This window comes from Barbus barbus, assembly GCF_936440315.1.
Source record: "Barbus barbus genome assembly, chromosome: 19".
Lineage (NCBI taxonomy): Eukaryota > Metazoa > Chordata > Actinopteri > Cypriniformes > Cyprinidae > Barbus > Barbus barbus.
Window position 1 is genome coordinate 16,890,043 of NC_136747.1, and position 12,341 is coordinate 16,902,383.

The following is a 12,341-nucleotide window of genomic DNA, read 5'->3' on the forward strand; positions in this document are numbered from 1 at the left end:
TACAGGGATACACAGTTTTTGTACGATTTTTAAGTCCTTAATGATTTTTCAAGTACCAAGGCATTACCTGTCCATTTATTAATAACAAATCATAGGCATCTCTAGATGCATATAATTAAAAAAATGTATTTTGCAACACTTTTTGTGTGATTCTAAATGAATGACTGAGACAGAGTTTTGAGCTGTCCATATGCAATCCAATATCACCAGCTGAATAACTGAGCTCAGTGCATCAGACTTTCCTAAACACAGATATGTCATGAATAATGTAGTAGGTATCTCACCCATACTCATACACATGTCAGACAACCAAAAAAACTGCCACTTTCATTCTGGTACTTGTTCCTTGTGCACCAAACACCGTTAGAAGACTTAATTTTATGTACACATTAAAACACCACCCAAAAAAACATAAAGGACATTAAAGGTGACATTATTCACTAGGAGTCAAAACAGTAGCATGAAATTATGTAAGCGGTATTATCAAAAACACATGTCCACTACTACAGACAAAATGTTGAGGGTCTCGGGGGGCTCTGATGGAAATCGAGATAGGGGAGGAGAAGGGAGAGGCAGGGAAGGAGTCGATGCTTGACGATGCTTGGGCTGCAGGGGGCATCCTCAACCGCACGAGGAAAATCCACCCAATGCCCGTCCTCCTCTCACACACGCCATAGCGTAGAGAAGAGAAAGAGAGAGAGGAGTCCTGGTCTTCCCTGCTTCCATATCCATCAGGTCTCAGTCAGATCAGAGGGGAGGAAATCACACGAGCTGCTCCTCCTCGGTGTTAGCGTGGTTTTGTGGGGATTTGACCGTGCCGACGCGAGACGGATGTGCCGACGAAAGCGCCTGCCCTGAAGTTGGATACCGAAAACTGAGCGAAAGGTTTACTCCTACCTAGTCTTTTGAAGAGGAGCGCGGAGACGAGAGCCCCGTGTTTTGCTGCGTTCGGAGCACCATGAAGCTCCCGTGCTGGATGGCGCTGGCGCTGCTGCTGGCGCAGACTGCACTGGTGAGAATGACACTCTATTGTTACGAGAGGGCGACTTACCGCCGGTCACACGCGCTCACAACATGCCCAACGTTCACATGCGGGATTATGTTCGTGTATGCTTGCGGTAATCGTTATGAGAGAGTGTGAATTGTAAGGTCATTATTTAGGCGACGGTAGCCGTGTGCTGCTCGGTTGTAAATCTTGGACGCGACCCACATTCTCTAGGCTGACCGCAGACAGCGCGTCTCTGGCGGCCTGGGGAGCGCTGTGAGTGGGCTGGAGAAAGCTCTGAGCTGGGACCTACTACGAGCCAGCTACAGCGGTGCGGATTTCTCCTGGGCACCTTTGCCTTGTTTGGCCATTTTGAGGTGGATGTGGGTGTGTGTTGGTGTTGTGGGTCAGGGACGCACCGTTAGTTGCTTGTCTGATTACACTGGCGTGAGGAAGCTTGGGTGCGTGTGTGCGCGCTCGTGTCCGGATAAACTATAATTAACGCGTCGCATCTAATTAGGGTTTAATTGCAAACCCTTTGTCCCTCATGTTTGCCTGTCGGTGGTCCCTCCACACGCACCGTTCTCTTTGTGGTCAGGAGTGGTCGGTGGCTTCCAGACATGGTCGGTAATTACAGCAGGGCTGCATTATAACGGGTTGTAGCGGGTGATAGGCGGAGGTGTTGGCTGTCGCCGATCGGCGGGTGATTTTGGCCGAAGATGGCCGGAGGTGGGGTGAGCGAGTTGTGGAGGGGCGGCAGGCTGCGGGGGGATGACGTCATTGGCCTTCGCGGCGCGAGAGTGGAACCCAGATTCAGAAGGGGATCGAATTCATTCACGTTTTTTGTTATGTCTTACGTTTACGTCGCTTATATGATGTGCTTTTGAGAATTAAAAAAGCGGAACACAGGATCCACCTCGAGACGTGTCGCGTGTAAATGCATTATGATGAAATCCTTTAAGAAAATTAGACCAGAGCTTTCAGTTCAGTATTTAAGTTACTTGTTCGGATGCTACGATTTTTTGTTACTGAGTCCAAAGCCCTTCGTTGTAACAAGTGTATGGCAATGATAAAATACTGCTGGTCGCAAATACTTGCAAACACTACAGAATGTTACAGTGCCCGTCTTTTTCATTGGCGTGATTCCAGAAGCATTTTTCCTATAGGGATAGTTTAAAAAGGTCTGTTTAAACCATTAACTAAACCAACCAGCTACAAGGTGAATTACAAGATTACAAACTCTGATTTGAAGCAAGAAGACGTGATAGACTGTACTGGGGTGCGTTTCCCAAAAGCAACTATGGTCGCAAGTTATGTCGTTACCAATAGAGTTAAATGGGAATTACCACCATAGTTAGCTAACGATGCTTTTGGGACTGGCTTTAATAATCAAATTAGAAATACAAAACTTTTGATTTAAAGTTTTTGACTTTATATACACTAGGAGAATGTTGCACTGAGGTAGCTGAGGAGTAGATGTTTTCTTATAGTCGACTATAATTGTTAAATGGTTGCCTGAAATAAACCTTTTTTTTTTTTTTTGCCCACAGTAGTTTATGAATGCTCAGTTTTACAGGCATTTTTATTTTTCCAGTCAAGATATAAAAGATAACCCATATATGTAAACAGACATGCAAAGACTTTTAAATGGACTAAAATAACATTCTTTGACCTCATGACCATGAAACTAGAACTTACTTCAGTTTAAGTTTCAGCTGACTTTCCTTTTTTTTTTTTTGGAAAACCCAGGGGCCTGTTTCATAAAACACGTTTACCAAATAAGCCAGGCTTATTTCAGTTAGTCTGACTTATTGTCAGTTGATTTGGTTCAAAATAAGTCAGACTAACTGAAATAAGCCTGGCTTGTTTGGTAAACTTGTTTTATGAACCAGCCCCCAGTTTATACAGAGTCCTTAAGTTAGCAACAACCAAGTGAACCTGCATCATTTTTGTTCACTTTAAAGGAACACTCCATTTTTTTGGAAATAGGCTCATTTTACAACTCCCTTAGAGTTAAACAGTTGAGTTTTACCGTTTTTGAATCCATTCAGTTGATCTCCGGGTCTGGAGGTAGCACTTTTAGCTTAGCATAGATAATTGAATAGGATTAGACCATTAGCATCTCGCTTAAAAATGACTAAAGAGTTTAGATAATTTTCCTATTTAAAGCTTGACTCTTCTGTAGTTACATCGTGCACTAATACCGACGGAAAATAAAAAGTTGCGATTTTCTAGACCGATATGGCAGTTCCTACTCTCGTTCTGGCGTAATAATTAGTGCACGATGTAATGAATGGATCAGCTGAATGGATTCAAAAACGGTAAAACTCAACTGTTTAACTGTAGGGGAGTTGTAAAATGAGCCTATTTCCAAAAAAGTGGAGTGTTCCTTTAAGTGAATAACAGTGTAGATTTGAAGCAAAGTTTATTCAGAGCACCTCCTGAAATGGTCATTTTGCGCATTTACATAAACTACTTTAAGGCCAGTGAACATCCTGACAAACAGCAGAATTAGACATTAGGCACACTAACAGCTTTTGTGAAGATAAACTCAAATGTGTTTTTTCAAGTGTATCTTTGCGTCTAAGCCACCGCTTTTCTTGTCTCGTGTCAAACTGAGATGTCATACAAGTCACAGTGGGCTGGCTGGTGAGCGAGTTTACACATTACTGTGCAAAAATACCCAATTTTAGCTGGTGTCGTGCGTTTATTTCATACCCATCTTGCCCACTCAAAATGAATCAACACACTTGTAGTATAGTGCGTGATTGGTCGAGTTGTTGTGGCCACTTCAAACGGAAGTGTCATGTGGATCAGGTCAGTGGTGTCATATCCTTTCTGGCTTTGTGTGCCAGAGATGGAGTTTAATTTAGATCTGGGAATTGAGCTAATGGACACCCATCCACTCCTGAGAGTGAGAATATGTGTGCGTTTTAAAGGATTATGTTGGACTCCTGGGTTCAGCACTGAATCAGTGTTTTGTGCAGTAGATGACAAAGACAACCACAGAGAGGGAGGGAGATGAGGAGGAGGAGGGAGAGAATGAGAGAAAATGAGTGAAGAGGAATGTGTGAAGCAATTTGACACAGGAAGTTTCTGCTGCTGACTTTCTCACTCAGCTGTATAAAGGTCTCGCTTACAGACTCACAAGCTAGACAGTGTTTTAAAGTTTTGATTGGGACATGCCTCGCTCAAAGTCTGTGTGGCCTGTGAGGAGGATTAGTATTGCTTGGGAGAATAAACCAATATGGGATTGGAGCCAAAGTGTTTGGTTTATGCAACATCGTGAAAATGAAAATTCTGTCATTTAATCACCCTCATGTTGTTCCAAAGATGTATGATTTTCTGCTGTGGAAAGGAAGATGTTTGGAATTATATTTCAGCTGTTTTTGTCTATACAATGCAAGTCAAAAGAGTCCAAAACAACATTAGACCCCACTGACTTTCATTGTATGGACAAAAAATATCTCCTTTTGTGATCCGTAGAAGAAAGTCATGCAAGTTAAGAACATTGGAATTTCTCAGGAGTGTAAAAATTAGTCACAACTGACACAATCATTGGCATACAATAAAGCCAGCATCTAGTTGGTTTCCAGTTGCTGAATAATGTGCCAGAGCCAGTGCATACGGCTGCGTCTCTCGGCAGGCGGGTGTTAACTGCCCCAGCGACCCAGAACCCTGCTGAGATAATGACCCTACAGTCTGAAAGTCAACTTTCATCCTGTTTGAAATGATCAGAGGTGGTCGTTGGGGCGGGCCTCTGACCTTCAACATAAGAGGGAGGGATTTCAGCAAAAACAGTCAGTAGTTGTGACACACCCGACTAAAATCCAGTTGCACAACAGGGATTGTTTTGATTTGGAAGAATTTAATGAGAAATGTTTGACTTTATTTAGAAATTCATTGACATCTTTAGTTTCTTGGAAATCTGGGCACAGTGTGACACACAGATCTTTTCAGGAGTTGTAAAACAAGATTTTTTTTTCTCGAGACAAATGTGATAGAGAAGAGTCCTCATTTAATCTCAGTAGTAAATGTTTACAAACATTCAATTTCAGTTTGTACTAAAACAATAGTTTGTCTGAAGCAATTAAATGTCACTTAAACACTTTAGTATGAGTCAAATTTCTCCAATAAAGGTTTCTAGGTCTGTTAGTCTAATAATGTGAATTTAGCTCAGTACCGTCAAGCATGTAAACATGTTAATCAGACTATAGTTGGCTTCTACTTTGTTAGCATGCTTTGAAATTCCAAACCCAAGTGTAGCTGGCATGTAAATGTAGTTTGTGTCAATTGTGATATTTTTAAAAATTTCAGGTGCAATTCCCACAGAACTCGTTTTTCAGTTCCATTCTGCTTTTTTCATGCTACATAAACATACATGCACTAGGCGGACGTGTTTGACTGTGGTGTTCCATGTCTCATGTCTTGACAAGTTCAAAGTAGTTTGTCTTTTAATAAACACGTCTCTAGACCTCCTCGTGTTTTTGATTCAATCCACCGCCCCACATTTCCCAGTTTGAAATGCAAAAACATAATCTATGTTAACAGCCTCATATGTTGCTTTTTTTCCTACATAAAAAGCATCTAATAAAAGCTAGCTTTTTTCTTTTTCCTGAAAATACTAGTTAACGTTATCGCATTGGACTCAAACTTACTGACTTTGTGCACATAGGGTACAAGTACTTCTCATTTTTTTTTAGAATTTTCGTAATTTTTTGTGGGTTTTATTTCACTTAGTCACACTCGTTGTGTTCCCGGTCAAAAATGACCGGACTCCAAACAACTGCTTATAAATCTGTCATTATGCTATATTATCACTAAATATTGGATTCAATCTTTTTGTCAACTTGTTTTCTTTCATTTAGGACTGGTTTTGTGTTTCTATTTGCTTCTGATTAATCGTAAGCCTCATTTATCTGAGAGTAGGTACCTCATTTTTTAAGTAAAGATTTCGGGGTGGGTGAAAAAAAATCGGGGTGGGAGGAAAAAATATTTTTCAAATCTTTTGCGTTCCCTCGCAAAACATTGCGTTCTCTCGCAAAGATGTTTGCGTTCCCTCGCAAAGCTTTGCGTTCTCTCTCAAAGATGCTTGCGTTCCCTCACAAAACATTGCGTTCTCTCGCAAAGATGTTTGCATTCTCTCGCAAAGATGTTTGCGTTCTCTCTCAAAGATGTACGCAAAGTTTTGCGAGGGAACGCAAAAGATTTGAAAAATATTTTTTCCTCCCACCCCGATTTTTTTTTTTCACCCACCCCGAAATCTTTCCACCACCATGAGCTCTAAGCGGCTCCGTACTAGACAAAACATTATGACAATATGTTTAGAGGCGTTCGTGTTCTCTCAGAGTAAACGAAAGTTTACAATTAAATGCTAGAGCATACGAATGCCTCACAGTGCCTTGCTTGTCATTTACACGAGGAAAAGACAAGAATTTTACAGTGACGATGCATTGCAAGATATATTGGAAGATAAAAATATCACTGGACAAGCTGAAAACATTGCAACAACTGAAAAGAAGCAATTTTCTGATTTTGAGGACCCAGCTGAAGTTGATGTAACGTTCTGGTCGAAGGATGGAAAAAAAAAGATTATTTTGAAGTCAATGCAGGCCAAAGACAAGGCAGTTTGAGCATTTGTGTGCATTGTGTGTGTGTGTGTGTGTGTGTGTGTGAGAGAGAGAGAGAAAGAGAGAGAGTTATAATATGAGATTCATAAAAGCATATTGCATACAGTTCAGGGTAGGATGAAATAGGTGTAATACAATAGTTTGTATGCATACATGTGTGTGTGAGAGAGCGTGAGTATACATGCACGCACTGGTCCAAGGCATTTATGTTTGCAAGCACAACATGCTCCTGAACACTAGTTGTTTCTTTCATTCTTCCCCATTCACTTTCAATGGCCAGCCATTTTTGACAAGTGTTACTTTGTGCAATTTTGTACAAAATAAAAGTATTTAAAAGCAAACTTATTCATAATTTGTGAAAATTATTCACTCAAAAATTGAGGTGCCTACTTTCAGATAAATGAGGCCTACGATTAATCGGATGCAAATAGAAACACAAAACCAGTCCTAAATGAAAGAAAACAAGTTGACAAAAAGATTGAATCCAATATTTGGTGATAATATAGCATAATGACAGATTTATAAGCAATTGTTTGGAATCCGGTCATTTGTGACCGGGAACACCACGAGTGTGACTTTTTGCAATTTTGTACAAAATAAAAGCATTTAAAAGCAAACTTCCTGATTAAACATTAAAGCACACTAGTGTGAGAAACAGTGCAAATTTTTAGAATTTCTCTCATATTGTGAAAATTATTCATAAAAAAAATGATTTTTTCACTCAAAAAAATGAGGTACCTACTCTCAGATAAATGAGGCTTACGATTAATCAGAAGCAAATAGAAACACAAAACCAGTCCTAAATGAAAGAAAACAAGTTGACAAAAAGATTGAATCCAATATTTAGTGATAATATAGCATAATGACAGATTTATAAGCAATTGTTTGGAGTCCGGTCATTTTTGACCGGGAACACAAAAGGCGTGACCGGAGTCTGAACACAACCAGAGCAAGTCCAAATGTTTAACATCTGACCGCTTTAAATTTCTCTAAGCAAATCTCAGTCCTAGCCACAGTCTTGCAACAAACACTCGGTAATTCCATGTTGACATAAGCGCACTTCCCAAGGCTTTCAGCTGACACTTAGTGTCACTAAAGAAAAAAAAACATTATCGGGTCTACCAAATGGCACTGTGTTCTGGTGTGAAAGTGTTTAATTTAGAGGTGTCAGCCAAGGAGGTTCACCTTATCAGCCCACCTGCTTCACATAAACTAAATGAGCCACATCACGCTCACCTCCCTTTGACCTCCTCACATGCATCAGCCGCCTCCTGCCCGATAACCTCTAGATGATGGATGCGGGTAGGTGAAATCTGTGTCAAATCATTGCCGTGTCGTTCATTCATTCAGTTGGGATAAAAAGCCACTTGTGGATTCATCTGAAGCAATGTAATTGAGGTTTTTGTGATGTGTTGATTACCACAAATAATAATTTTGTCTTGTCTTTATTTTCTTTTGAAAAAAGCATAAATCTGTTACAGTGTGGTGCTCTCAAAGGAAGTGAATAGTGCTGATCTGTAAGCTGTAAAGCCACAAGGAGTAAACAAGATGACTTAACACAATTTTAGTGTGGAAAAAATTGCTTCCTAACCTCTCCTGTGTAAAATTATATTCGGTTTTACAGGATATATAACCTAAAAAATGAATGACTTACAGCTCAACAAACTTTTCAGCTTTACAGCTTGAATAATACATACGTTTTACAGTTGTAAAATTATAAGCTTCACATTTCTGCTTTTAAATCCTCCAAAAAATGATCCCCATTTACTTTCCTTGAAAGTGCATCACTATAACCTTAATTCCTGCTTTTTAAGCTTATCCAGTTTTAAAGTCAGTTTTCCTATATGTGGCATACATGAAATAGTAACATGCATACAGAAAAAAAAACACAAACTACATCCAATTTCCTAAACCTTAGAGAATGAAAAAAAAAAATATATATATATATATATATATATATATATATATATATATATATATATATATATATATATATATATATATATATTACACACACACACACTATATACGAGGAGAGAAATGTGTATAATGACATGTGTATTGCAACATTACATCTATAGAGATTCCCCATAAACCACATAAAGAGTGTAATAGGGATAGAGATGAGTCAAAATTATTTTTTGTGGTAATCAACATTATGCCAGCAATGCTTGGTTCTCATTCTGTCGTTCACCCATATCGAAACTGGAATATTCCTTTCACACTTTGACCTGTGAGGCAGTAGGAGGAACATGCTGTAATTGAATATTACAAGCTATGATGCTGTACTGTAGTAACCCATTTTAGGACCAGAGCTCCTATAGCCACGCAAAGAGAAAAGAGAGAGGGATGAATTGCTGAGAGAGGTGGAAACAGAAAGCGGGAGGGAGAAAGGTGGGGACTATCAGGGCTCGTTGCTCTTTCCCAGGAGACTGTGTTCCTCTACCTGTTCTCCACAGTGTCGCCATGACAACGGCACATCTCCGTCACTGCCGTATCTCTTGTCTCTCCCTTCTTATTCTGTCATTCACCCTTTTCTCTTTCCCTGCTTGCTCTTTTTCATTCTGTCTCTCTCTCTCTCGGTCTCCCTCGCTAATTAAGATGCGGCTCCGGCAGTCTGGTGGGGGAGGGGAAATCACTCCATACCTGAGAGAGACTGGCTAGGAGGAAAGGGACACGTAAACTATATTTTACAGTCGGGTGTGTGGGCATTGGTGCGTTTATAACGGGCTGGAGTGTAATGTTTTTTTACGGGTTTGGTTTTAGATGTGTAAATGGCAGTTGTGATCGGTATCTCAGAAAAAGCCACAGCGTGATTGAACGTCTTTCCCGCTCAAAAATGACGAGTGCTGTCCCAAATTTCTGTGTGCTTGCATGCGCCATGCTATAATAAGAGCCTAAATTAGAGAGCATTGGTAGGAGGCGTTCCAAAACCACAATGAGTTTTAAGATCCCTCACCAAGCCGCTCTATATATATGAATACAGCTATTGTAGCCAAACAGGACAGCCCTTGCCCGGAGAAAATGTGTTTATGCGCATGTGTCCTTCCTTTTCCTCCTACTCCTCCTTCCCTGTCTGTTTGTTTGTTCTGCAGATGTTCTCATGGCCTCTTGCTTGGGGAAGGTGTTGGGGTAGTGATGCGTTTCCGTGGAGATCCACGAGGATAATTGGGTTAACGAGAGAATGGGGGCGTGGCCGTGTGCTCCGGGGACTTCTGGAATGTCGTTAACTTTCCAGTAGCAGGGTGGGGTGAGCGCCAGACGAGCGTCTATACAATGTTAAAAAAAGCCGTGGAGTTAATTGGGAACGAGGAATATTTAGATAAGGCTGGTGGAGCGTGTCAGATGCAATGTGCAGGCCATTACTCAAGATTTGCGTTTGTTATAAAGACAAATGATGAACCGCGTTAAAGTAAGTGCTTTCATTCATTTGAGAGCACGCATTCATGCCTTTAATGAGGAAAAAAAAAGCATTTGTTACATATACATTTACATTCAGGCAGTTAGCAGATGCTTTTAATCCAAAGCGGTTTATGGATGAGGAACATCGCAAGCGTTTTACCATTTAACTGACAACATTATCTGTAGCTGTACACAAGATTTGTGAGCAAAGAGTATATGATGTGGGGTGACGTGTGTCCAGAAAGTGTCATCACAGTAAAAATGACATCAGTTAATAAATGAGTCCAGTGAAGGCATGGCCACATCTGTTCAATCTTAATTAACCGACAGAAGCTTCAAATTCTTTTTGGAAGGAAAACAAAACAAAACCGTGTAGAGCACAGGATTTGTGTCGCGTCCAGACCACAAAACTGATGAGAGAGGCTTGGTTGGAAAGACAGTGACGGGATTTCAAACTTTCTGAAAGCGTGCCGTTTGTTTTGCATCTCTGTGAGTTACCGTGAAAAAATGCAAAGCGTACACAAGACAAAAGAGTCCTGAGAATTGAAGAGAATTGGTTCAGAATGCTTAAAACCAAAACATGATACCGTTCACATGTGGGGACAGTACAATTTGGGGGAAAATTGATCAAAAGTGACAGTAAAGACACTTATAATGTTGCAAATGTTTTCTATTTAAAATAAATGCTGACATTGATAATGTTTTGAGCACCAAATCAGCATATTAGAATGATTTCTGAAGACTGGAGTAATTGCCATCACATGAATAAATTACATTTAAATATATTCTAACAGAAAACAGTTGTTTTGAAATGTAATAACTGTATTTTTGATCAAATAAATGGTTGGTGAGCATGAAAGACATTAAAAAATTTTACCGGCCAACTTTTAAATGGTAGTGCATGTGTGAACTGAACCATATTTAACTTCGAAACGGGACTGATAACTGAATATGCTGCTGTGTGAGCCTAACCTATATGTGTGTGGTATTTCTGAAGGGATTTCCTGGCAAGAGGGACTTTACATTATTTAGTAGTCAGTCCCCATGGTGGATAACACAAAATGGAGTGTGAACTGCAGATATAAACATAAAACTGTATTAGTGACTCTTGCAATTTAGCTCATTTAAATAGTTCAAAATTCTGCTTTGAAGTATTTATCCATATCATCAAAGTCAGTCTGAATGAATGATTCTTTAGGGGGTTTTAGTTCCAGTGGATTTATGTTATATAATATGACTCTGCAAGACTCTGCATAGCCGAACTGACGGCAAACATTGAGATAATAGTTTTAAAATATTTATTATTCACACACACAATTTATTTTAGGGATTTATTTATACGATGTAAAAACTCCCAGATAAGAGCCGAAGAAAAAAATGAGCCTGCAGCCAAAAGACAAAAATGTGTGTGAAAGCACACGCATAAAATAAACTGTCTGTACACATCTTTGAGGATTTAACACTGTGCACAGTTTAATCCATTTGCATTTTCTTTGTTTCTCAGCCTGCATGCGCAAACATGTGCACAAAAGGTCATCCTCACCTTCAGTATAACCTCTACTGAAGCTTAATCACTCAACAGTTGCCTGTTTTTGAAGCTCAAAGAGTCGTTTGAGTGACGGAGCTGAAAGCTTTTTGCACATTGATGTGCAAATTAACACACCGTCTTTGCAACTCAATAACCAGAACATCTTCCTACAGTAGGTGCAGTTGAGAGGCTTGTCGAATCTAAATTCAGGCTTGTTACTCTGATAAAATCTTTACTAGAAGATGTATTCCAGTAGCTCAGTGATAAAGATGTGTACTAAAATGTCTGAAGTGTTTCATCTTGATTGAACTAAGGACACTTAGACTATTGTAGCAAAGCATACAAATTTTTTTTTAGTCCTGCCCATTTAGTAGTTAGTTTTCCATTCATTTAGCGTTTTATTTGTAACATTAAAGTCACCAAAACTTTTTTTTTTATGGCTATTTGTATTAAACAAGATAGCAAATTCTTTTAAACACATAGCCCTTCAATTTCCATTAGCTGTGACCATGGCCTGCATACAAAGAATATGAATTTCAGTACCAACCTTTACTCAAAAGATGTGCAATGACTTCTCAATGCATACTGCAGTACAAGATGATGTAATGCACAGCATTATTGCACACTTTATTGAACAACCATTGTAACCATTTTTGTGATGGTAGAGAGAATGCTATATTTTGTATTTATCCATCAGATTTTGACAAAAAGCAAGCATAATAATCTCTACCACTGACATGATTGTGAAGTTGTTTTAGAAAATGTGATAAAATGTCAGAATGTTGGCTGAAGAGAT

At 39.5% G+C, this 12,341-nt stretch overlaps 1 protein-coding gene across 1 annotated transcript in view; it reads left to right on the plus strand.

Annotated features, from left to right (window-relative positions):
- The first annotated feature begins 664 nt into the window (after window positions 1-664).
- The window catches only part of LOC306885699 (uncharacterized protein), a 31,970-nt gene continuing 20,293 nt past the window's right edge, over window positions 665-12,341 (plus strand). Inside the window, exon 1 of the mRNA XM_079442411.1 lies at window positions 665-1,012. Coding sequence (XP_079298537.1) covers window positions 959-1,012 — 54 coding nt within the window. The 5' untranslated portion in view covers window positions 665-958. The remainder of the gene's footprint in view (window positions 1,013-12,341) is intronic.